This window comes from Aquarana catesbeiana, linkage group LG04 (genome assembly GCF_042186555.1).
Source record: "Aquarana catesbeiana isolate 2022-GZ linkage group LG04, ASM4218655v1, whole genome shotgun sequence".
Lineage (NCBI taxonomy): Eukaryota > Metazoa > Chordata > Amphibia > Anura > Ranidae > Aquarana > Aquarana catesbeiana.
Window position 1 is genome coordinate 67,666,427 of NC_133327.1, and position 27,671 is coordinate 67,694,097.

Sequence of the window (27,671 nt, forward strand, 5' to 3'; positions counted from 1 at the left end):
AGGAGTCGTGCTACCTGGCTCCCTACCCTGCCTTGTCTTTTTGGTCATGTTGCTGCCTGCCCCAATCTTGGACTGTTTCTGGATAACCCTGGGCTGCTGCCTGTCCTGACCTTGGATTGTCTCTGAGTACCACTAACGGTCTATCGCCTACCTGACCACCACCAGCCTCTGGACTTTTTGGACATATTCTCCCCTGCTGTGCTACACTTCATGCCAGATCTTAGGTGTTCTTTGCTGTTACCTACGCTCTGACCCTTGTTCCAGTAGGCCAGGAATTATGGCACTGAGTACCATCAGCTGGTGGGCTTGCTTGCTTTAAGGGAACGGGGACTGCTAAAGGTAAAGCCACTATATAATTTCTGACTGTTGAGCTGGGGGGGCACCACAAAAACACTATTGTTTTCAGAGTGGTTCCTTTTTCTTGCAGTGTCCTATGGAGCCACCTTTGCATGGAGAGACTAGAGTTATTTCTCCTTACGCTGTGTGCATCAATATAAACACACAGCCCTAGAGCCTAGCACTTTTCCTGAAGTCCCATAGGTCTTATGTATTAATAGCTGTTAACAGCCCTGCATTGTACATGATGCTGACTGGCCACAGACCAGAGTTTTGGAGAAAAGAGCAGTTCCAGAGTTGGCAGTGGCAGGGAATAGAGTGAGTAACAGTGTCTAATTGTCTAGCAGCTAGCCCCTATACACAATGAACATTTAACCCTTGCAGTGCGACCTAGCCCCACTGCATGGGTAGATATTTTTCTAATTCCTGGAGTTGGGCTTTAATTTGTATGCCATGTGTAAGGGTCTTGCACATAAACCTCAAGAAAAAAAGATTTAAAAATTAAACTCTTTCATTACAGATGTGTATATGACCAGGCATCGGTGGTCAGTGGCAGTAAAAATTCCTGGATGTTGATGGTCCGTAAAAATCATCAAACCTAGGTAGTTAATAATAGGAAGATTGTCTGGGCGTCAGGGGTCAGCTGTAGGAAGAATGCCCAGGTGTCAGTGGTCAGTGGGTCCAAGAATACCCAGGTTTACTTGGTCAGAAAAATTTCCCTATCCAGGTGGTTAGTGGGAGGACAAAAACCTTGGCACTGGTGTCAGTGAGAGGAAGAATGTCCTGCAATTGATTTGTAGGAGGGAGAAATACCTCAGCATTAGTGGCGATTGAAGGTATACCCTGGTGTTGGTGGTCAAGAAGAGAAATAAAGGTCACAGCAATGGTGGTCAGGGTAGGAAGAATGCCTGGTGGTCGGTGGAAGGAAAAATGCCCCAACCCAGGTAGTCAATAGTAGGAAAAATACCCGGGCATCTGTGGTCAGTGGCAGGAAGAACACCTTGGCAACAGTGGTAGGTGACAGGAAGGATACCTTGGCAATGGTGGTCAGAGACAGGAAGAATACCCACCCCAGTACCAGTGATTAGTGGAAGAATACCCCAGAACTTGTGATCAATGGAGGAATACTCTGGTACTAGTGATCAGTGGCAGAATACCCCAGCATCAGTGATCAGTGGGAGGATGAACACCCCAGCACTGGAGGTCAGTGGAAGGAGAACCCCCAAGCACTGGAAATCAGTGGAAGGAGAACACCCAGACACTGGAGGAGAATACCCTGCCACTGGAGGTCATTGGAATGAGGAATACCCTGACACTGGAAGTCAGTGGGGGGAAGGATATTCTGGTACTGGAGGTCAGTGAGAAGAAGAACACCCCAGCACTGGAAGTCAGTGGAAGGAGAACACCCAGGCACTGGAGGAGAACACCCTGGCACTGGAGGTCAGTAGTAGAACATTCAGGCACTGGAGGTCAGTGGAAGGAGAACATCCAAGCACTACAGGAGAACACCCTGGTACTGGAAGTCAGTGGGGGGAAGGATATTCTGGTACTGGAGGTCAGTGAGAAGAAGAACACCCCAGCACTGGAAGTCAGTGGAAGGAGAACACCCAGGCACTGGAGGAGAACACCCTGGCACTGGCGGTCGGTAGTAGAACATTCAGGCACTGGAGGTCAGTGGAAGGAGAACATCCAGGCACTACAGGACAACACCCTGGTACTGGAAGTCAGTGGAAGGAGAACATCCAGGCACTACAGGACAACACCCTGGTACTGGAAGTTAGTGGAAGGAGAACATCCAGGCACTACAGGACAACACACTGGTACTGGAAGTCAGTGGAAGGAGAACATCCAGGCACTACAGGACAACACCCTGGCACTGGAGGTCAGTGGAAGGAAAACATTCAGGCACTACAGGACAACACCCTGGCACTGGAGGTCAGTGGAAGGAAAACATTCAGGCACTGGAGGTCAGTGGGAAGAGAACACCCAGGCACTGGAGGTCAGTGGGAAGAGAACACCCAGGCACTGGAGGTCAGTGGGAAGAGAACACCCAGGCACTGGAGGTCAGTGGGAAGAGAACACCCAGGCACTGGAGGTCAGTGGAAGAACATCCACAGGCACTGGAGGTCAGTGGAAGGAAGAATACCCTGGTACTGGAGGTCGATGGGAGGAAGAATATCCCATCATTGGTAGTCAATGGAAGGAAGAAGACCCTGGCAACAGTGGTCAGTAGGAGGAAGAATATTCTGGCACTGGAGGTTAGTGGAAGGAAGAATACCCTGGTACTGGAGGTCAATGGGAGGAAGAATATCCCATCATTGGTGGTCAATGGAAGGAAGAAGACCCTGGCATCAGTGTTCAGTGGTCAGAAGAATATTCTGGTAATGGTGGTCAGAGGGAGGAAGAATATCCCATCATTGGTGATCAGTCGCAGGAAGATTGCCCCTCAAGCAGGCAGTAGGTAGTAAAAATACCTGATGTCAGTGGGAGAATACCCCGTCACCAATGGCCAGCATTACAAATCTAGAACCTTCTGAGTACCTTGCCCCAAGTATCTCAGGTATTCAGCAGGCCCAGTAAGTATGGTAACAGTCAGCTCTTGTGTCATATGCAAACATCTGTGCCCTGCAGCTGGTGAAGGGGCATGTACTGATCCCGGGGATGGGGTCATCCAACCCCCAGGACATTTGTGGGGACACACATGAGACCAGACATGGCTGGCTCCCTGTGAACAAAGCAAACATGCTGGAACATGTGATACTACAAAGTGTAACCTTCCCCCCAGTACGTCTGGGTCAGTGACTTCAGTCACGTGTGTGTAGTCGGTCCAGCAGTGGCAGCACACACACAGGAGTCACCTCCTCCTCACACAACACAAGCAGCGCAAGGGAAGAGATTCGCTTTTCTGGCTGATTTGGGCAGAGCGGCGCCCCGTAGACAGAGCGGCGCCTCGTACTGCGCATGTCCGCTGTCAGTTCTGCCTATGGGACGAGCATGGCGGCGTGCAGGAGGTCAGTGCTGCTGGCCCGGTACAGGACAGGTGAGAGCACAGAGGTCATGGGGGGGGATATAATGCAATGTACAGAGAAGATGGAAGCAGCATGGACTCCTTCTATGGGAAGGTCACTGCATGCTATTGGTTTTCTATGTAGGATCACCATACAGCAAAACAAATCGTGTAAAATCTACAACAGCTAACACCCATCGTGACCTACACAGAAAATGATCACTATTCTTATACATGTAGTGTATGAAATGAAAGCTGATCAGAAGGAACCCATCAGAAGAAAACCAGTTGCTACAGATGAAAACACCATCTGAAGAGATCGTTTGTACTAAAAGGGGTATAAATGGCAGTGCCGCTTCCCTGAACTTCCAGTCTTCATAGGAAAGCGTTGACAGTGGACAGTGCAGTCTCCAGCCAGGCTGTTAGCTTGGAGTATAGAAAGGGGCAGGAAGAGGGAGGAGCGGGGGGAGTGCCTTGCCATTCTAGGCTCTAGGGCTGTGTGTTTCTATTGATGCACACAGTGTAGGCACAACTCTAGTCTCTGCATACAAAGGTGGCTCCATAAGACCCTGAAACCAACTGTGTGTTTGTGATGCTCACCCCCCCCCCCCCCCCCACTCCCCAGTCAGAATTGATATAGCTGGTGAATGTGGCTTCACCTTTTGCACTCCCTTCTCTTAAGGAGGTAATAAACTCAGTTTTATCACTTGTACCTCTAGGTAAGTCTACATTAAGTCTTGCCGGTAGGTACTATGAATATTTCCTAAACTTGCACGGTTTAGAAGATATTCACACTGCATGCAGCCAGTGATGTCATGCACTCTGAAGGTCGGGCATACCACGTCAGACCTTCAGACCTCGTGCCGTAAACGGCAGCTCCCGTGCGCATGGGCGGGAGTGACGTCATCACGCCTCCGACCACTCATGTAGCTGGAGGCTGTGAACCGGGAAGAAAGACCGGGTGAAGATGGAAGCCCTGTCAGCAGTGACAGTGTGGCACTGGAGGCCTTTCTTTTAAAGTAAGTCTCTCATAATGTTCTAGTATGCAATGCTTACTAGCACATTATGACATTCATTTTTTAACTGCCATTTACTACCACTTTAAAATGGTTGTAAAGGCAGAAGGTTTTTTTTCATCTTTACACATTAGGATAAAAAGCCTTCTGTGTGCAGCAGCCCCCCTAATACACACCTGAGCCCCATCTAGATCCAGCAATGTTGCATGAGAGACGTGGCTGTCCGGGACTCCCCTCCCCATTAGTGGAGACAGCAGTGCAGCGCCATTGGCTCCTGCTGCTGTCAAAGTCAGTGAGCCAATTAGGTGAGAAAGGGGACGGGGCCAGGCCGCGGCTCCGTGTCTGAATGGACACACAGCTGTGGCTCGGCTCGGGTGCCCCCATAACAAGCTGCTTGCTGTGGGAGTACTCAACAGGAGGGAGGGGCCAGGAGCCCCATTGGGGGGACCCAAGAAGAGGAGGATCTGGGCTGCTCTGTGCGAAACCACTACACAGAGCAGGTAAGTATAATAAGTTTGTTATTTTTAACAGAAAAAAAAAATCCAGACTTAATATCGCTTTAAAGTGGTGTTCCACCCAAAAAAAAAATGCATAAATGTGCCTAAAAAAAAACATTTAGAAAAATATTTTTTTTTTTACTCACCTCTAAATGCCTGTTGCTAGGGGGTCCCTCGTAGTCTGCCTCCTTCAGCGCCTGGGCTGGTGACATCACTTCCCCCTCGGCGCAGGAAGGGCTCAGCTCAGCCCCCTCCCTCTTGTCAATCATATGGGACACGAGACAGGTCCCATATGATTGCGCGGCAAATCCCGCCGAACAGAGGGGGAGACGAGAGGGGCTTCCGATCCCCCGCATTGCTGGACCCTGGGACAGGCAAGTGTCCGATTATTAAAAGTCAGCAGCTGCAGTATTTGTAGCTGCTGACTTTTTTTTTTTTTTTTTTTTGTTAGTGGGAACTCCTCTTCAAGGCAAGCTGCACTTTAGCAAATGTGTGGGGTTCCAATAAATCATTTTCAAGTATTGCCACAGATTCTCAATTGGATTTAGGTCTGGACTTTGACTGGGCCATTATAAAGCCTCGTACACATGATCGGGTTTTCCGCAGACAAAGCGTCAGACTTTTGTCCGAAGGGTGTTGGCCATGATTTTGTCATGCATACAAACGGCACACAATTATTGGCCAACAAACATGAACATAGTGACGTACTACGTGGCTTTTCAGCTCATTATTCCCACCCTTTGGGCACCTTCTGCTAATGTTGTGTTTGAGCATTGATTCCGTGCATGCGTGTTTGGACTTTTGTCTGACGGACTTGTGTACACACGATCGAAAATCTGACAACAGACCGTTGTCCGTGGAAAATGTATAAGCCTACCATCCAACATTTGTCTGCGGAAAATCCGACAACATTTGTCCAATGGAGCATACAAACGGTCGGATTTTAGGCCAACACACAATTTCCATCTGAAAATCCGATCGTGTGTACGAGGCTTAACACATGAATATGATTTGATCTAAACCATTCCATTGTAGCTCTGGCTGTATGTTTAGGGTCGTTGTCCTGCTGGAAGGTGAACCTCCGCCCCAGCCTCAAGTCTTTTGCAGACTCTAAAGGCCCGTACACACGATTGGACTTTTTGACAACAAACATGCAAATTAGCTGTTTTGGAGCAACATCCGACCATGTGTACGCTCCATCGGACAAACTTTTTCTGTTTCCATCGGACTTTTGTTGGCTGTGCGAACGGACAAACTTTCCCGCAACAAAAGTCCGATGGAGCAAAGTCCGATCGTGTGTACACAAAAGCATCAGACTTTTGTACAAACTACAGTACGCAGCCGCGAGAATGTTTCCAGCATGATCCGATCGCGCTGGTTCTCGGCGACAGTGTACTGTACATCTCGCGCTAGCTGCAATAGGAAAAACACATTTTCCTAATGTGGCAAGCGCGAGAGGGAATTCCCCTCTGGGGGAATACCAGGTCCTTCGGTCCGGTATGGATTTTTAGGGGAACCCCCAATCCATACCAGACCCTTATCTGAGCACACAGCCCGTCCGGTCAGGAAAGGGGGTGGGGGCGAGCGAGCGCCCCCCCCCCCCCCCCTGAGCCGCACCAGACCAAACCAACGGCCAGGGTTGTCAGGAAGAGGCCCTTGTCCTCATTAACATGGGGACAAGGTGCTTTGGGGTGGGGGGGCCGCCCCCCCATGTTGAGGGCATGCGGCCTGGTACGGCTCAGGAGGGGGGGGGGGGCTCGCTCGTCCCCACCCCCTTTCCTGACCAGCCGGGCTGCATGCTCGGATAAGGGTCTGGTATGGATTTGGGGGGGGGGGCCCACCCCGTTTTTTTCGGCATAGGGGGTTCCCCTTAATATCCATACCAGACCTAAGGGCCTGGTATGCCCCTGGAGGGGAACCCATGCCGGTTTTTTATTTAAAATTTGGCGCGGCGTTCCCCCTCAGGATTCATACCAAACACAGTGCCTGGTATCGCCGGGGATCCAACTAGGATCCCCGCACCAGTGTGAACCCGGCTTGCAAGATGTCAATCTCGCCAATAAAAGTGGCAAGGATTCACACAATATCAGACAACAATACAGAAGTTGACCAAAGGGTGGTGGTAAAGAGCTGAAAAACCACGTGATATGGTGAAAGTTGGCTGGAAAAGTCCTGTCGTCTGTATGCAAGACAACGCCCTTTGTACAAAAATCCAAGGGAAAGTTTGTACAAAGTCCTATGATGTGTATGGGGCTTAACAGGTTTTTTTCTAAGATTGTCCTGTATTTGGCTCCATCCATCTTCCCATCAACTCTGACCAGCTTCCCTGTCCCTGCTGAAGAAAAGCATCCCCACAACATGATGCTGCCACCACCATGTTTCACGGTGGGGATGGTGTGTTCAGGGTGATGTGCAGGGGTAGTTTTCTGCCACACATAGTGTTTTGCTTTTAGGCCAAAAAGTTCAATTTTGGTCTCATCTGACCAGAGCACCTTCTTCCACATGTTTGCTGTGTCCCCCACATGTCTTCTCACAAACTGCAAATGGGACTATTTATGATTTTCTTTCAACAATGGCTTTCTTTTTGCCACTCTTCCATAAAGGCCAGATTTGTGGAGTGCACAACTAATATTTGTCCTGTGGACAGATTCTCCCACCTGAGCTGTAGATCTCTGCAGCTCCTCCAGAGTTACCATGGACCTCTTGGCTGCTTCTCTGATTAATGCTCTCCTTGCCCGGCCTGTCAGTTTAGGTGGACAGCCATGTCTTGGTAGGTTTGCAGTTGTGCCATACTCTTTCTATTTTCAGATGATGGATTGACCAGTGCTCCATGAGTTGTTCAAAGCTTGGGATATTTTTTTATAACCTAACCCTGCTTTAAACTTCTCCACAACTTTATCCCTGATCTGTCTGGTGTGTTCTTTGGCCTTCATGATGCTGTTTGTTCACTAAGGTTCTCTAACAAACCTCTGAGGCCTTCACAGAACAGCTTTATTTATACTGGGATTAAATTACAAAGGTGGACTCTATTTACTAATTAGGTGACTTCTGAAGGCAATTGGTTCCACTATATTTTATTTAGGGGTATCAGAGTAAAGAGGGCTGAACACAAATGCACGCCACACTTTTAGAATTTTATTTGTGAAAAATTTTGAAAACCATTTATCATTTTTCTTCCACTTCACAATTATGTGCCACTTTGTGTTGGTCTATCACATAAAATCCAAATAAAATACATTTACATTTTTGGTTGTAACATGACAAAATGTGGAAAATGTCAAGGGGTATGAATACTTTTTCAAGGCACTGTATAAAAAGTAAGCTTACACAAATTAAGTGGTCTGATTGGCTAAGATGATCAGATTGCTAAGTCTATGCCTAGTTTAAAACCCAACTCTGGTAATCAAAATAATGATTCCCCTCCCCCCCTCCCCTCACTTGTTCTATTTTTTTACTGACAAATACATTTTTTTATGTTTTTTTTTTTTTTTCTTAATAAGCCAAAATGTGCATTTTTTTTTTATTTCTCCTCCCCATTAGGATTCCTGATGCCGGCCAGGTTCCTTGCTGATGGCGAGTCTACCAAGTTCCAGCCGCCCGTCAAGCCAGTGTTTATAGATAAGAAAGCGCTGCCGGAATCTCAGAGAAGGTATTGCCAAGTTTTCCTTACAGGAGAATTCCAGAATATTTTTCACATATTTTACATTGGTCCAACTTGGACCAGTGTAACTGTGTATACCATACCTGGCTGATTCCCCTGGAAACTGTAAATTACCAAAGTACTGAGCACAGGAGGTTGACCGCTCGACACAGGCACCATTCAGATAAATATATAAATACTAAGCACCAATGAAATGTGAGTGAGTAAATAAATAAATGATACAATTGTAATTGCCCCAGCTGCAGTATAAACTTGCTCGTAGTAAATATGAATGAAAAGAAAACAATCCACCACGCTAGGTGATAATAGAAATAAATATAAGTCCTTAACAGTCCCAATATAAGTGCTCGTGCTCAATAATAAATCCATGTTCCATAGTGCTCAGACTGGGTGCCCCACATAGAAACCTCATTGCGCAATGCTGTTGAAAAATTTATTGGTAAAACAATTAAAAATTACACTCACATGTAATTAATGGTGCCTATCGTCCTGGCACCCGGCATGTATAGTAGGTGTTTTGTTTGGGGGAATCGGCCCGCAATGTGTTGTTTACTGCTACTGCTGTTCAGCTTGATTCCCGGAGGATTGCGTGGGCGGAAGTGTTTCGAGATGATGCCTCGACGCGTTTCAGCCAATCAATGGGCCATCATCAGGAAGCTCTAATTCCGCCATATTGGGTGCTTTATACCCTTAAACGAAATCTCTTGGTTTGGTCTGGAGACTTCCATGACCTTAATGTGCTTCTTCTTGAGCCACTCCTTTGTTGCCTTGGTGGTATGTTTTGGGTCATTGTCATGCTGGAAGACCAGTCCATGACCCATCTTCAGTGTTCGGGCTGAGGGAAGGAGGTTCTCATCCAAGAATTTACAATACATGGCCCTGTCTATTGGCCCCTCAATGCGTCAAAGTCGGTCAGTAATTTTAGCAGAGGAACCACCCGAATCCTAATGTTTCCACCTCCGTCCTTGACTGTAGGGATGGTGTTTTTAGGGTCATAGTCAGCATTTTTCTTCCATCAAACACAGCGAGTCCCCCTTCTCAAAAAGGCACATGTACAGTCCTGCCAATGAGAGAAGGATTGGGAGAAAGTGCTGTGGTCAGATGAGACCAAAATTGAGCTCTGTGGTATTAACTTGACTTGCTGTGTTTGGAGGAAGAAAAATGCTGACTATGACCCTAAGAACACCATCCCTACAGTCAAGCACGGAGGTGGAAACATTATGCTTTGGGGCTGTTTCTCTGCTAAAGGTACATGGGTCATGCAACAATAAAAAGCACTCCCATGAGTGTAGACAGGTAGGCTGCACACCCCATACAGTGCATGAAAGAAACCAGAGAGAACCCCCTATCGGGGCTTTAAAGCAGCCAATAGAATACAATGGATGGTTACAAAATTTGAATTTTATTGGTACAAAAAAAATATATAAATAGCGATAAAAGGGAAAAATTCATAAGGATAAATACTGACTGTTAGAGTCAGGACACGAACTGAGTGTGGCATACATATACAGCAACTTGCAATGAAAACCAATGTATGACACAATGTATACGAGGGCAGCCTATATTTCCCCAATTAAGCGTTTTGAATAACAATAAATGCCTCTAATGAAGACAGTAGGCCATACAATGTATGTGGGACAATAATAATTATATAAAATCCTGACGCGTTTCGACCCTTCCCGGGTCTTCTTCAGAGGATGGCTGTCCACACTAAAAGAAAGGGGGTAACATATATTACATATCAAACATAACATCCAATTTCCGCAGTGCCAAAAAACCATGCAGGCATGCCCATATAATGCGACTGAATAAATTGTATAGTTACCTATCACAGAAATTGTGACACTCCAGTGTCATTCTTGGCATTACCAAAACGTTTAAGATGAATACACTTGTTTCTTCACTCCTCCGTCTCCCCCGTATCGGACCAGTTCCCACCGGGGACGAGTGACGGACCAGATGAGCCTTACGAGGGGTCACGCTTACCAGCCCCCCATGTATGGAAGAGGGAGGGAAGGGAGGGGGCAGGACGGGCAGTCCAGGACCGCACCCAGATAGGGTTCACGTTAATACTACAAATCAAAAATGGAAAATGTTGGAGGGTCAGTTGATTCATACCATATAGTTGGAAAGTTTCCCAACCATGGAATTCAATATGCTTATTGTATTATGAGTCCATGGATCTGCAGGAGGGCATTGCTAGAAAGTGAAAGAGATGGAGGAAAAAGGAGAGGGGAAGAAGGGAAGGAGGGGGAGGGAAAAGGGGAGAGGGGGGGGAAAGGGAAGGGGGGGGGAAGAAAGGGGGGGGGGGGGGGAAGGGAAAAAGGGGAAGGGAAGAGGGGGCATGGGAAAAAAGAGGAACGGAAAGAAGGGAGAGGAAAAGGCGTGTGAGGAAAAGGGTGAAAAGAATAAAGAAAAGAGTGAATAAGAGAAGTGTGGTGAAGTGCAATAAGACTGGAAAATAGCCAATGCCCTGCTGACAATAATTCACCATGCAACCTCAAAATGTACCAAAAAGTTGATAGGGTAAAAGCACCAACAAACCATAGGGATGGGACAAGTGAGCGAGAGAGACAAAACAGGACTACAGTGTAGGGTCGGGGGGAGAGGGGGGGGGGGATGTTAGACCATATGGAGGGGCACGACAAGGAAGTGACAAGTGATTGGAAAATTGTGAAGGATGATGAGGGAAAAAGTGAAGGTGTGGACAGAAAAGGGAGGGGAGAAAGACACAGCGTGGAAGTGAGGGTGGGATACTAGGTGAAAGTGTATGGGATGGATAGGGGAGTGCAGCGGTAAATGGAATGGGATAACAGATGATAGAACACACACACAAGTGAACGTGGCTAAACACTGAAAATCAACAACCCAGTGATAAGTGCGGGGGTGGTGGTGGGGCTATTTACCCGGTCAAGCTGAACTGAATAACAAAGTGGATGCCTTCATTATTCTGCAAAAATTAGATTAAGGATAAGAGATCATGACAAAATCATAAATGATTTCAAAAAAGAAAAGAAAAAGCAAAAAACGAATTGCTGAGCAGCTTGTATGAACACATAACCGTCATTCCAAGTACACTTACCACTTAGATGACTAGATTATCACCGTGCCTGGCGTCTCTGCATTGAAGAGAGTCCAATATAGTGCCTCTAAGGTTTCCTCCATTTATGAGGAGTGTTAAATGACTGACTCCCGTCAGGTGCTGGTGTGTGTCCGCCCACCCCCCAACCCGCCCCCTGCCCCTCATCAAACAATGGGGGGGGGGGGGAGGTGAGCAACACAGCTGTGCGCTCAACGTGACCCCCCCGGCGTTCCGGAGAGGATTGCTCCTCCGGGCATCCCCGTAACTTCCGTCGCAACCGCGCAAGCGCCGCTACGTCACGCGCACTGAGGCGCGCGCGCGTGAGCACGGCATCCGGAAGGAATCCGGGACGCCGCTGGCAGGGCAAGAGATGCCCACCAAAGGTACTGCCTCCTAGTGGGCATATTGTGGAGACGCGGGCCCAAGCATCTCCTCTCTTACCCTGCCAGGAAGGCACATAGGTACACACCGCCCCCAGAAAGGAAGGACAGACACTGAAGGGGAGATGACGATGAACGTCATGCTATGCAGTTATAGCTACAATTTCTGCAAGGATCTCTGGTGTAAAAGCAATATTGATATTAATTTTTACAGTCCGCATCACTTGTTCACCGGGCACAACATGCATGATCCATGCAGAGCGGATTAACTACATGCTGACCATACCATAGCATATACATTGTTCATTACATATCAACATTAGTTTACACAAGATTAAGCACCTAAACTGGCATCGTCCGCTTGCAAATACATATTTACCTCACATGTAGAAAAAATAAACGAATAAATTTGCATAACATTGTAAGTTATTATGTAAAGAACTTAGAACTGTATTTCTGGGACTGGATTTTTCTCAAAAAGAAAGAGCGTTTAAACATGTGTGGTCCATTGACTTTGATGCTATGACCTATAACAACCATATACACATCATACATCTATTTATGATGGGGAAAAGAGTGGTGACGTGGGTGACTACACATGGGGAAAACCAGGCAGTATATGCAAGATTGGAAGCATTGAATGAGTGAAATAGTGGTGGGGACTTCCACTTGGGTCAACATAGGAAAGAGCAAAACAAAAAAAAAAAAAAAAAAAGAAAGGAGGGGGAGGGGGAAAAAGGGGAATAGAATGTGTAGATCCAAGCGGTAATGTAGAATAGAAATAGGAGATAAGAATTTTGTCCTCCAAACATTATTGTGTCTTCCCAGATGAGAACCCCTGCAGAAAAGGGGCATATGAGATTGACTCGTTTAGGCCTGGTGGGGAGGTGGCCTGCAACTGGAATATCCATCTCTGCTCTCTCTGCAGCAGAGACTTGTTCCAGTCGCCACCTCGTTTGGGAATCTGTATTTTGTAAAGGGCCACAAAAGTGACTCTGGGGACACTATATTTGTGTATGCTGATTATATGCCTTCCAATTGGGAGGTATGGGTTCCCCACCTCCATACTGTAAACATGTTGGGAAATGCGCTTACCGAATTCCTGCCTGGTCTTCCCCACGTAGAACGCACCACATTCACACTCCATCAGATAAACAATTCCGCGGGTGCGGCAATTCACAAATTGTGTAGGTGTGAAAATGTCACCATTAGGTAACATAAAGATTTTGTCCTGTTTGATGAGTGAACAATATGAGCAAAGCCCGCAGGGGAAAGAACCCACTGCAGGACATTGCTTCGATCTCATATTGGCATTAGTATATTCACTCCGAACGAGCTTGTCACGTAGTGATATCGCTCTTTTGTACGTTATGGATGGTTTTTCATGAACGAATCCACGCAGTTTTGGATCATCCGTAAGGATGTTCCAATGGCGCTCTATAATCTTTTTAATGACCTGGTGTTGTCGAGAATACCGCATAATGATTCGGGTAGGGTTACATTCAGAGCCTTGGGGGGGTTTGGATTTAAAAAGTAGCTGAGATCTGGAATGTTCTGAGACTTGGTTATAAGCTTTTTTGAGGCAAGATCTACTATAGCCCCTTGCTAGGAGTCGATTTTGTAGATCCTCTGCTTCTTTTTTAAACAAAGTGTCGTTTGAACAGTTTCGCCGAAGGCGCAAGTACTGTCCGTAAGGGATCGAGTTCTTCAGTGGAATCGGATGAAAACTCTCAGAATGAAGAACCGTATTCCCAGCGGTCGTTTTTCGAAACAGAGTGCTGGAGAGGTGTCCATCCCCGGTGACTGAGATGGAGACGTCGAGGAAGGTGACGCTGTGGAAATTATGGGTCATCGTAAACCTCAGGTTGCGGTCGTTTACGTTAATTTTACGAAAAAACTCAAGTAGTTTGGTCTCAGGTCCCTCCCAGACGACGAAGACATCATCGATATACCTCAGCCATTTGATTATATGGCTGGTGTACTCGACAAGGCCCTCGTCGTCCAGGAGGGACTTCTCCCACTCCCCCAGGTACAGGTTGGCGTAGGAGGGGGCACAACAGGTCCCCATAGCCACACCCTGCACCTGGAGGTAGTGGGAGTTGTCAAAGCAGAAATGATTGTAGTGCAATATATAGTGTAATCCTGTCAAGATAAATCTGACCAAAGCTGGATCATAATGGGAATGCTGTTGCAGGGCCCTTTGTACAGCATCCAGACCCTTAGAGTGAGGAATGCTGCTATACAGCGCCTCAACATCAATGGTTACCAGAATTGCATTTCTAGGTATCCTAAGATCATGAATGAGTTGTAAAAATTGTATAGTGTCTTTGACGAACGAGGGCAGGGACAGAACAAGAGGTTGCAAGTGTGCATCTATGACCCGGCTTAAATTTTCGGAGATAGCTCCATTGCCGGAGACAATGGGGCGACCTGTGGGTTTTGTCGGATTTTTATGTATCTTGGGTAGACTATAAAAGGTAGCTACCCTGGGATGTACCGTTCTAACATATTCATAGATGTCTTTGGTGATTTCTCCTCTATAGAATGCACGGTCAATCATATTGTAAAAGATGGTATTATATTGATCGATGTTAAGAATTGAGACGACTTTATACCATTCTTTGTTCCTTAGTATGTCAAGACACATTGAAACGTAGTCGTCATTATTCATGACGACTACGTTGCCCCCTTTATCAGATGGTTTTATCACAATGTCAGGGTTTTTTGTGAGGCGTTGCAGGGCCAAATTTTCTTCATTAGACAGATTGGCTGGTTTGGACCGGTACCTGCTAAAGGTACATGGGTCATGGATGGGTCTTTCAGCATGACAAGGGCCCAAAACATACCACCAAGGCAACAAAGGAGTGACTCAAGAAGAAACACATTGATGTCATGGAGTGGCCCAGTCAGTCTCCAGACCTTAATCCTATAGAAAATTTATAGAGGGAGATAAAATTTTGAGTTGCCAAAAGACAAAAAGAAACCTTAAGGATTTAGAGAAAATCTGTAAAGAGTGGACCAAAATCCCTCCTGAGATGTGTGCAAATCTGGTCACCAACTACAAGAAACCTCTGTGCTCGCCAACAAGGGTTTCTTCACCAAGTACTAAGTCATGTTTTGTTTGGGGATGAAATACTTATTTTACTCACTGAACTGCAACTTCATTTTATAACATTTGTATCATGTGTTTTTTCTGGATTTTTGGTTGATATTCGGTCTCTTATTTAAAATACACCTATGATAGAAATGATAGACTCTTCATTTCTTTGTAAATGGGCAATCTTCTAAAATCTGCTGGGGATCAAATGATTCTTTTCCCCACTGTAGGACTCAGAGCTGATGTTTTATTGACACTCTATAATACCCCCCTTTGCGTCTCCCCCAGCAGGTACATAAAGGGTTATGTAGGGAGTTGGGAGGAGGGTAATGGGAGCTGGACCAGCACAAGGTGTACAATACCAGAAAAAGAGGGAGGGGGCTGTGCTAGGGAATTGACACTTTCTGACAAAGTCAAGTTTTCTAGCAAGTTCAAAGGCACACATTGCAAGTAAGTTTAAAAAAATGTTTATGGAATGAAAAAGCGCTGCAGGTAAGCATTTTAACCCTTTCCTGCTGACAGTTTGCATATATGTGGCCTCATATATGCGTATCTGTCTTTGTGCTGGGAGCACGCCACACAGTGCGTTCCCAGCTCAGAGCCTGGGGTCCCTTACTAACGATCGGGACTCAGATCTCCCGATTCCAGGTCACCTGATTGCTGTGGCAGCCTCTGATTGACTACCACAGTGATCAGTCAATGTGAAGCCTGCCGCTGTGTTTCTCTCTCTATAAATGAAGAGGAAAGATACAGTGTATCTTTCTCTTTCCTTGCAGAGAGAAGAAAAGTGTGTATAAAAAATCTATATCTATATCTATATAATTTTTTTTTTTTTTTTGGGCCAGTTTTCCTTTGATAATTAAAAAAAATCAGGAGATATCCATCATCATTTATCACCAATTGAAAGCCCAATTTGTCCTGAAAAAACAAGGTATAATCCACCTGGGTGTACAAAGTAGTTGTGGTGATATGTACGGTTTTACCAACACATGTCATAGTTACAAAAGTTTGCTTAGGCGTTAGGATTTGTTTTACCCTTGGGCATGAATGGGTTAAATAATTGATTTTTCTGTACTTTTACCTGCAATTTTGTTCATTGTTGACAAAAGTCCCTTTACTGATACAATCATTTTATTATGTTTTAATGCAGGTTCTTGAGCCCAGAATTTATTCCCCGCCGATGCAGGAAAGATCCACTTTATTTTCGGATTGAAAGGGATGACATGATTGAAAGACGGAAAACCTTCAACATTCCAGAATTCTACGTAGGTGCGAGAACTGTTCCATCCTTGTAACCCCATGTTAGTTGAAATGAAAAGGGCAGAAATGGTAAAGTAGACCTTTAAGGAGATTCTGTCGCTTTAAGAATGCTGAAAGCTTCCAGAAGGCATGCAGCAGTATCCAGTACCCCCTGCTATGCCTGATTGGGCCTGTCGCTATAACAGGCTGATGGACAAAAAAAATATGTATGTTTGTGTGTGGGGGCATTGGTGGCTGAAACTTTGCCCAAGCAGAAAGTATGAAACCTGCTGCAGGTATTTGCAGACACCTCCTGGAAACCTTTACTTCGTTATTTTCAATATTCTTAGTGATGGAGTCTCTTTAAAGGATAAGTTCACCTGCTATAACATGTTACACGTATATCAAGGGTGTAACATGTAATATGTTACTGATGCAACAGCGTGCCCCCCATCCCTCCTTGTGACAGTGTGCAGGGGATCTTCTTCCCAGAACTGCTGTCACAATTTTTTTTTTTTTAAACGGCCATGCGAGCCTCCATCCATCTGGCTGCATCATTCATTCACACATTTCTGTGAATGGGAGAACTACAACTACCATCAGCCATTGCGGCTGTCGGGTTGTAGTTGAGCTTGTAGTTCTCAATGAACTACCAGGGCGATTTTTTTTTTTTTTTTTTTTTTTTTTTTTTTACTTACCAGAAATGGCTGTTGCTAGGCAGATCGTCCTAATCTGCCACTTCCTACTCCGCGGTTCTTGTTCTCCCTCACGTTGTCTTCTGGGAGATGTGGCGCGATGTCTTCTGGGACATGTGTGTAGACAGGCATCCATTCACAAAGCGCCGTGCGACTCGCGCATGTGCAGTAGGAAATGGGCAGTGAAGCCGCAAAGCTCCACCACCTGTTTGCCTTAGGGGGCCGACATCGCGGCTCGCTGGACAGGTAAGTGCCCTTATTAAAAGTCAGCAGCTACAGTGTTTGTAGTTGCTGACTTTTAAAAAAAATAAAAATAAAGGCCAGACCTCCTCTTTAAGATATTTAGCATCTATTTACTTGACACAACCTCCTCTTTTATATTTTACACCAAAAAAAAAAAAGGGGTATTTTTTTGTGTTTATGTGCACATAAATTCATTTGAGTGCATTTTATTTACTGAAAATAGAGAATTCATTGAAATTAACAGTATTGCAATTATTGTGTAACTTAAAAAATGACAACTGCTTCCATTATTTTCTACAGGGTCTGTGCTTTAAGAAAATATGTAATATTTGGGGGATTTAGGTGACCTTCAGGCCTAAAATAAGCAGAAAAAAAAGACACTGCATTGCTGGCAGAATCAACATGTATTTTCTGTACTTACTGAAAATACAAAAAAAATAAATAATAATAATGTAGCCACCATATCTAAGGCCTAGTAAGCTATATAGAATAACAGTATGTACAGAGTTCTATAGCTAGCCTGCCATATAGAAATCTGTTTCAGAAGCAGCTGCTCAGACCGGTATGTGGAGGAAAAAACTATTGGAGGGTTATTATTGGTGAAGAAGTAAGAATGGAGAATACAGAATATCGTACAGAGTGGAGATGGATTCTGAGACATTAGGGAGTAGATGATCTGTTTAGTGTATTGATGATTTATATATTTGGTGTCTTCCAGGAAGCATTCTTGCTGTGACCATGTCCGATCCACATGCAGGGGGAAAACTCCACAGATTTGTGGGGCTTTGTATCCAGAGGTCAGGAAAAGGACTCGGTGCCACCTTTGTTCTCCGAAATGTGATTGAGGGACAAGGTAAAGGACATAGAAACTTGCTGTAGCTGCTTGTGCATTTCACACATGGAGTGCAGCTCCAGCCAAAACATTTTCTTATTACTGTGTTCCCTATGGGGAAATTTCCTTTTACTTTCTTGTCCCAGTGACTACACAGCAACTAGAAGGAAATCTCCCCATTGTGGAACCACAGAAAGCAATACAATCTTGAGATTTGAATGTTTCCCAGTCTGTCTGACAAGAGTTCTACTTTAACTGGCGTTCCCAGCTCAATGTAATATTTTTTGTTGCGGTGTACTCAGTTTTATGTTTTAGAGACGCTGACACCTCACCCATGCAGGGGCAAGGTGACCGAGTCTCTGAAAGACCCTCTTATAATCATCAGACCTGCACTTTCTTGCTTCTCCTTAGCCGTTGAGGATTCCCAGCACTTCTGGGTATAAAGTAGCATGTGACCTTTTTCCTGTGACAGTGTCAAAGCCTTGCAGCCAATCACCAGCCTGAGTACTGTCACATGACTAGGAGTGACACATCACGGCTCCCCAAGGTCACTGACAAACTCGGCATTGGCTAAAGGGGCATGGTGACACCATATTTTAATTGCCTATAAAAAATAATAAGGGGTTGATTTACTAAAACTGGAGAGTGCAAAATCTGGTGCAGCTCTGCATAGAAACCAATCAGATTCCAGGATTTTCAAGCTTAATTGAACAAGCTGAAGTTAGAAGCTGATTGGCTACCATGCACAGCTGCACCAGACCGAGTACAAGTACCCATACTTTATTTTTTGCAAGTACTCGCCGATACCGGTTTGTTTTTTTTTTTTAATGTCATGTGACAGTGACACTAACATGTCAGTTTTTATTTTTGTTTCATTTATTCTTTTTTACAATGTGCTTTTTGTTTTTACAATGCTCTCTTTTTTTTGGGGGGGGGGGGGTGAACGGTGTTGTTGTGGTGTGTTTTTTTTTTTTTTTTTTTTTACAATTTAACCTTTTCAATATTTATTTATTACAATTCTTTATTGTATGTGTGTTTTGTTTTTATTTATTTATTTTTTATTAGCCCTGTTGGGGGGGCTTTGGTGAGATATCAGGGGTCTTAACAAACCCCTGACATCTCCCTTTTGAGACAGGGAAAGGGATTGAGGACAGAGATTCCACAGTCCCTTTTTTGCAGCCTTAGCTGCACTAAAGATGAATGGACAGGAGACAAAGGCTCCTCCCCATTCATAAACTGAAGCATCATAAACACAGTTTACGATGCCCAGTGACAGTTATGAATGGACAGAGTCAGTGGTTATTCGTGTCGGTTCACACAGGGGCAACCCCGACTTAAAGCGCGACTTTGCAAGGCGATTTGGAGGCGACTTTGCCCAACTTACAACGCAACTTGACGTTGCCTCCAGGACAGGAGACTTTGGCTGTGGCCAATCACAGAATAATCAGCTCTGTGGGAGGGAGGGGGTTGTCTTCTGGGTAAACGTGGGGAGCACCTGGGTAAATTATTTTCTTTTTCCTGTAAAGCCGCTTCAATATTGATGGAGATCCGACTTGAAGGCAACTTCCATTGAAATCTATGGGTACAGGTCACCTTGAAGTAGTACAGGAACCTTTTCTGAAGTCGGAGCAACTTCAGTAGTGTACATTAATTACTGACTCTGTGCATTCGGAAAAGGAAGGAGCCGGTAAATGGCATTTATTGGCTCCTTCCTCCGCTCTCCATCCTGACAGATCGAGCACGGTGGGGGACTGGGGGAGCACTGAGGGGGACCTTGAGGAGGATATGGGGGACAGTCAGGGGTGATTGGTGCGGCTCTGGGAAGGAGTTAAAATCACTGCTCTTCAATAAAGCAGCTGAAAGCCGGGGGGAGGGAGTCGAGGAGAAGCCGCTGTCAGCTTCTTTATTGAAATCTATATAGGGAGATCGGTGATTGTAACTCCCTTCACCGCCGCACTGATCATCCTTGGCTGTCCAGGTATCTGATCAAGCATCAGAGCATTTGCCCCAGTACAAGTACTCGGGCAAATGCTCGGTATCGGCACCCATACCGATACTAGTATCGGTATTGTTCCAACCCTAGTTTTAGCAAACCAACCCCATCGTTTTTGGAGTGTTTGTCTTTATCCTTTAGCATGTCCTATCTTTGTTTGGGACAGGCACAGATGCAATATGGCTACCAGTGACTGCCCTGGGTTTTCATGAGAGCACCAAGAAGGCTGCCACTGCTAACCATTCTTTCTGAAAATGCTAAGTGACTGGCTATCTCGTTGACTTTGGTGTTATTACTTTGATTTTCTAGCTTGAAACAAGTATGCAAATGAGGAAGTCTGGTTTACTGGTTGGTCTCCAGTTGAGTGGCTTAGAACAATGGCTCTCAGCCTCATTTCTCAAGTACCCGCAATGGCCATGTTTTTTTTAGGTTTTCCTTTACTTTGCACAGCTGCTTTGAATCAATATCAATGACGTGGTATTAATAGGAGCTATTTTATCTAAGGGAAGTTCCCAAGACATGGCTCATTGAAGGTATTCGAGGACTGAGGTTGAGAACCACTGGCTTAGAAGATAAGAACCAAAGTGTCAAAATAAGAGTTAGGCAGTTAGTATTTTTCGATTATGGCAAGCTGTTATCAGCCCCAGTATTTCTTCTGTCACAGATTTACTTTTAAGCGGATTTTCGCTGCATCTGAGCACCACAAACCAAAAATATTATTTATTTCATTCTTAATATTCAAAGCAAATTCCCCCATCTATCCATGTCGCCATCCTTTATTTTGTCGAGAAACCGCTTTGATAAACATCCCCCTAGTATTTTTGGCTGTGGTCATCTTGGGAAGGGGGAAGAGGATTCATGTAGCTTTTTATTTCCTGGCATCCATCTGCCCCTAGCTCAGGCATACATGAGTTTGTGCTTTGCTGAGAAAATCCCTCCTGAAGACTCCTGGGATGTGTGTCATTTTCCTAGGAAAGAAACCAGGAAGTAACTCAATTAATTAAACAAAGTTAACCACTTTAAGACCAGCCTCGTTTTGGATTTTAGGTGTTTACATGTTTAAAACAGGTTTTTCTGCTAGAAAATTACTTAGAACCCCCAAACATTATATATGGTTTTTCTTCTAACACCCTAGAGAATACAATGGCGGTCATTGCAATACTTTTTTTTGCACCGTATTTGCGCAGTGGTCTTATAAGCGCACTTTTTTTTGGAAAAAATTCACTTTTTTGAATAAAAAAATAAAACAACAGTAAAGTTATCCCAATTTTTTTTTATATTGTGAAATATAATGTTACGCCGAGTAAATTGATACCCAACATGTCATGCTTGAAAATTGCGCCTGCTCGTGGAATGGCGTCAAACTTTTACCCTCAAAAATGTCCATAGGCGACGTTTAAAAAATTCTACAGGTTGCATATTTTGCGCTACAGAGGAGGTCTAGGGCTAGAATTATTGCTCTCGCTCTACCGGTCGCTGTGATACCTCACATGTGTGGTTTGACCACCGTTTTCATATGCGGGCGCTACTCGCGTATGCGTTCGCTTCTGCGCGCGAGCTCGTCGGGACAGGGGGGGTTTTTAAAAAAAATTTTTTTTTATTATTTATTTTACAATATTTTATTTTTACACTTTAAAAAAAAAAAAAAAAAAATTGTGTCACTTTTATTTCTATTACAAGGAATGTAAACATCCCTTGTAATAGAAAAAAGCATGGCAGGACCTCTTAAATATGAGATCTGGGGTCAAAAAGACCTCAGATCTCATATTTACTCTAAAATGCAATAAAAAAAAAAAAAAAAAAAAAAAAAAAAAAAGTCATTTAGAAAAATGACATTTGAAAAAATATGCCTTTTAAGAGGCGTGGACGGAAGTGACGTTTCGACGTCGCTTCCGCCCAGCAGTGTCATGGAGACGAGTGAGCGCCATCTTGGCCTCACTCGTCTCTATACACAGCACGGCAGAGGATGCGATCGCCTCCGCCGCTACCGACGGCTCCGGTAAGCGGCGGAGGGCACCGGATCGCGGCGGGAGGGGGGGGCGCCCCTCTCCCGCCACCGATAAAAGTGATCTCGCGGCGAATCCGCCGCAGGGACCACTTTTATCTGAAAGCCGGCCGCCGCACGAAAACGGGGATACCGGGGTTATGGCAGCTAGCTGCTGCCATAACAACGATATCCCCGTTCAAACTTAGGACGTACATAGTCGTGCGGCGGTCGGGAAGTGGTTAAAAACAAGAAAATAGGAAGGTGTGTCATATCTGTTTACTAATGCTAGCAGCATGAGGATTAAAAACAATCAATAAGTTAATTGGGGGAATCAAGTGAAAAGTGAAAGGACACACAACTAAATTTGGCTGCCTGGTTTATATTGTTTTTTTTTGTTTGTTTTTTCCCTCTTCTTTTTTACTTTTTTTTTTTTTTTTAAATTAGTTTTGATTTTTAACAATTAAAAATCATCTCCACACGTCACAAAATAATATAACATGGACAGTATGTGTAAGCAAGTCATACATCAGGGTATGCAAAAACTGAATATGATACAGGTCAAACTGTCATGTTTGGACTGCGGGAAAATAGTTGGGTATAAAACGTACACATGAATTATCATTCGGTTAGGCATGAGCCATAATATACTTGAGTAACATTTGCTGGTTGTATTGATTAGTTTTCAGCATCTTTTGCCCTCTTGGCTTCGGAAAATTAAGCCAAATTGTTTGATTATGTCTGAGTGCTAAACATCCCTAACATCATCACCTAGAGATTTCTTATTAGTTTGATGTTTTTATTATTTCTACATATTATATTTTTATTTTTTTTAATGAGCGTCATTATTCCTTTGACTCTTTCCTTTCTGTATGACACTCTTCTATGCATTTCAGTTGTGAGTTAATAATCTCTCTTTGTAAAGACAACAGTACTGTAATGTTTTACATTCACAGCCATTGCCTGGGAGAACATATTTTACATGATCAGAGATATTGTTTAATAATTGATCTGTATATGGAATATAAATGATTTATGTAGAAAGATTAACATCTGCAAAATCATCGATTTGGGTGAGCTTAATTTCTGATCTGATCTTCTTTTTGGCTTTCCAGAGAAGTCACTATAGGAGAGATTTAGTAAAACTGGTACACTCAGAATCTGGTGCAGCTGTGTATGGGGTAACCAATAAGCTTGTAACCTCGGCTTGTTCAATCAAGCTTTGGCAATAAGGCCCAGTTTACACCGGTGTGACATACTCTCCATATTTGGGAGCACATGTCGCATGACGTATATGAATCAATGGTTCCCTATGGGAGCCGTCTTAACTGGTCCGACTTGTCAATCCGCCTTTGAAAAAGGTTCCTGTGCTACTTTGGTCCGATTTCAGCCAATTGCTTTTAATGTAAGTCACATCCAAGTCGGATCATCTTAACTGATCTGACTTGTGGCATACGACTTGTGCTCTGAGGAATCTTGAACACCACGGCAAAAAAAAAGATGTAGGGATCCCCCCAAAATCAATATCGGACCCTTATCCCAGCATGCAGCCTGGCAGGCCAGAAAAAGGGAGGGGGCGGACGAGCGAGCAAGCTCTGCGCCCCCCTACCCCAAAGCACCTTATCCCCATGTTGATGGGGACAAGGGCCTCTTCCCCACAACCCTGGGCGGTGTCTGCGGATGGGGGGGTTATTGAAAATCTGAAAGGTATCTAACAAGGGCCCCCCCATGTGAATGAGTATGGGGTACTCAATCACCCAAAAAAAGTGTGAAAAATAAATACAAACATTACACAGGTTTGTGACAAAGCATTTCTTTAAAAATGAAGAATGTCCCCATCGTAGCGCCGTGTTTTCTTCCTCCAGTCTTCTACCTCCAGTTCATCTCTCTCCGCTGATGTCTTCTTCCTCTGCTTCTTCTGCTGGTTCTTTTCCCGCTGTTGTGTCAGCTCCCGCTGTCTGCCATTTCTTATATAGCCATGGGGCGTGACAATCCGGTGACGTCACCGCCCAGAGCATGATGGAGCAGTGGTGTCACAAGGAGCGGGGTCTCCTGATGATGTCACCGGATGGCCACACCCCATGGCTGTATAAGAAATGGCAGACAGCGGGAGCCGACAACAGTGGGAGCTAGCAATGGGAGAAAAACCAGAAGAGAAGACATCAGCGGAGGGAGAAGACACGGAGCTACGACAGGGGACATTCTTCATTTTTAATAAAGGACTTATGTTAAAAACCTGTGTACTGTTTGTTTTTTTATTTATTTGTGACACTTTTTTGGGTGAATGAGTAGGGGTACAATGTACCTCATGCTCATTCACATGGGGGGTTCGCCTGCGATTCTGATGAGCCCCTCGCCCGCAGACACCCACAACCACCTCCCAGGGTTGTGGGGAAGAGGCCCTTGCCCCCATTGACATGGGGACAAGGTGCTTTGGGGTAGGGGCACAGATTCCCCTCTGCCCCAAAGCACCCACCCCTCTATGTTGAGGGCCTGTGGTCTGGTATGGTCCAGAAGGTGGGGGAGGCTCGCTTCCCCCCCCCCCCCCCCCCTTTCCTGGCCTGCCAGGCTGCATGCTCGAATAAGGGTCTGGTATAGATTTTTTTTTTTCATTTTGTCTTGGGGGATTCCCTTAAAATGTTCTTGGATATTGTTGTTTATTGTCGGATACTGTTCACTGAAGTCATAGGGCAAAGTCGGATCTGAAGTTGTCCGACTTCCATGTTGGAGGAGTGTGAACCCGGCCTAAAACCTGGAAGCTGATTGGTTTCTTTGCAAAATTAAGCCTAATTTTGCACTCTCCAGCTTTTGTAAATAAGCCCGTGTCTGTGATGAGCGGGTGACGTTTGTCTCATAGCCAGGAAAGTTTTGTAAAATACAAGGCGCCGGCGGTCTGTGTTAGTGATACAGGAATGTTCATGATGTTGTTGGGATTGTCTTCCTGTTCTCCAGGTGTTGAGATGAGATATGACCTGTACAGTCCTCGGATGCATGAAATCCAAGTCCTGAAACTGGAGAAGAGACTGGACAGCAACCTGATGTATCTGCGGGACGCACTCCCTGAATACAGCAAGTTTGATGTGGACATGAAGCCAGTCATGTTACTGGGCTCTGAAGTTCCTGTCAACGCAGTAAGTGGGGAAGTTGTATGTGAATTGTAGTGCTGTATACTACACATAAGCCAAGCCCTTCTCCAGGGCTTACACTATACTATCTGATTGTACAATCTCCTTTAGATCTACTATTAAATATGTAGTTTAAGGACCTACCAAATCTGATAATAATTGAATATATTGTGTAGGCTTGTCCTCATATTATTTCGTTTTGGTAAATCTAAAGGAGATTGTACAATATCTGTGTGTGTATGTATATATGTGTATGTGTGTGTGTATATGTGTATATATATATATATATATATATATATATATATATATATATATATATATATATATATATATATATATATATATATATATATATATATATATATATATATATACACATACACCTATATACAAACACACTCCCTATATTGTCAAAAGTATTGAGACTTTAATATTGAGTTGGACCACCCTTTGCAGCTATAACAGCTTCAATTCCTCTGGGAAGGCTGTCCACAAGGTTTAGGAGTGTGTCTTGACTGGCCTGCACAGAGTCCTGACCTCAACCCCATAGAACACCTTTGGGATGAATTAGAGCAGGGACTGCGAACCAGGCCTTCTCGTCCACATCAGTGCCTGACTTTACAAATGTGCTTCTTGAAGAATGGCCACATATTCCCATAGACACACTCCTAAACCTTGTGGGCAACCTTCCCAGAAGAGTTGAAGCTGTTATAGCTGCAAAGGGTGGGCCAACTCAATATTGAACCCTACGGACTAAGACTGGGATGCCATTAAAGTTCATGTGTGTGTGTGTAAAGGAAGGCATCCCAATACTCTTGGTAATATTGTGTTTGTATATACACAATATATGTATGCAATATATAGTAGAAACAATATATTTATGTCGTCTTTTCGACTAGCTGAGCGCAACAAGTGAATGAGGCCGCTCTCAAGGACCCTGCAATCACATGCACTGCACATGGTGGCGATGTGCTAGTTTGGGGTTGGATCGGTTACAGCAGGCAGTTAGAAGGCCCTACAATGCCGCCTCACCTCCTGTCAAATGCTTGTTCAGATCACTCTTCAGTGAAGAAAGCAAATGTGAACAATCTGTATTGCAGCGCTGTAATCATTAACATATTATTAAATGTGTTTCTTTAAAATGCAAGCAGTGTACATTCCTAAATGTGACCTGTTATCAGCCTCTTGTAATCCTTGCACAGCTGAGCTGTGAAGAATAAAAAAAAAAAAAAAAACACGCGCCACATCCCGACGAGCGCGCGTGCAGAAGCGAACGCATACGTGACTAGCGCCCGCATATGAAAACGGTGTTCAAACCACACATTATCATTTAATTAAAAAAGAGAAATTTTATTTAAACAATGTTTAAAAAGCTAGAAGGCTAAGTATAGTACAGAAATTACAGAAAAATCCATAAATAACAGTAACAATTCATGATAAAATTACCACTTTACTCAAAGTTTAAATAAAATTTCTCTTTTTTTAATTAAATGATCATTCTGGATGAATTCCTGAATATTTTTTAACCCTGTACACCCTCAAAGTCCCAAGGCTTATTGCCTTAAAGTCCATTTTTTTCTTTTTCAACAATTATCTGGGATGTGGTGTCATTAATTTTGTTTCTTCTTCTTTGTTTCACTCCTTACCAGTTTCACATAAAACACATGTTTACAATATATAGTAGAATATATTCATGTCCTCTATTTTTCCCCCTCTAATAGATACAGGTACAGATGAAGCCCCGGCCGTGGTCCAAACGCTGGGAGCAGGAAAAGTTTAACATTAAAGGCATTCGGTTTGAACAATATCTGCTGGAGAAACACATCAAGAGAGCGAAGAAGTCTGCTAAACCTTGGCAAAAGTTTGATATGCTGAAGGAATATGATACAACCAAGATCGAGCAAGACATATTGCAAGAAATAGACCAGAAAATGGCAAAATCTAAGGCCAAACTGGATGCTAACAAATAAGGACTATGATGCTGAGGACCATTACAAAAAATAAAAAAACTTATTATGGTATTTCTAATTTACTGCTGTATGAATACATGAAAAATAAAAATTCTTTTTGCTACCCGGGGCTTATGAAATCAGTGTAAGTGAAATGTAGCATTTGTGGAATGGTGTTAGGGATGATTGTAATGTTGGCAGTGAAAGGCCGGAAAGAAGGAAATAAGAGAAAAAGAGTATCCACTTTTCCTGCGTTCTGGTGTGATTTGCAGTCCATTCACATAATTGGGCTGCAAAATCGCACCACATGGGAACGCACGGGAATGCGATTCAGTGTGAACCGGCCCTCAAAGACACTGATGACAGATGACACAACACCAAGACATCATACTTCATAGACACCTTTTATTAAGGAACACATGAGCTGGATTATTGTCCTAGGCATCACACTGCATGCATCAGATGAAGATCACACATCACAATATACAGATCACATTGTTAGGAATCTTCATTGGAGCTCTGGTCACTTGCAGCA

General features: G+C 44.3%; 1 protein-coding gene across 1 annotated transcript; it reads left to right on the forward strand.

Moving 5' to 3' along the window:
* The first annotated feature begins 3,230 nt into the window (after window positions 1-3,230).
* Window positions 3,231-27,260, forward strand: LOC141139306 (large ribosomal subunit protein bL19m-like). Its single transcript, XM_073625286.1, has 6 exons — window positions 3,231-3,376; window positions 8,397-8,505; window positions 16,227-16,345; window positions 17,972-18,106; window positions 25,015-25,193; window positions 26,909-27,260. Exons 1-6 carry the CDS (start codon window positions 3,298-3,300, stop codon window positions 27,155-27,157), a joined length of 870 nt encoding a protein of 289 aa, XP_073481387.1. The 5' UTR covers window positions 3,231-3,297; the 3' UTR covers window positions 27,158-27,260.
* The last annotated feature ends 411 nt before the right edge of the window (window positions 27,261-27,671 follow it).

What these genes read in the sequence shown, in the direction of transcription:
- LOC141139306 (XM_073625286.1), top strand. Translation starts at nt 3,298, where the DNA reads ATGTCCGCTGTCAGTTCTGCCTATGGGACGAGCATGGCGGCGTGCAGG. An exon ending in CTGCCGGAATCTCAGAGAAG is followed by an intron (nt 8,506 to 16,226) that starts GTATTGCCAAGT and finishes GTTTTAATGCAG; the next exon opens with GTTCTTGAGCCCAGAATTTA. An exon ending in CTGAAGTTCCTGTCAACGCA is followed by an intron (nt 25,194 to 26,908) that starts GTAAGTGGGGAA and finishes CCCCTCTAATAG; the next exon opens with ATACAGGTACAGATGAAGCC.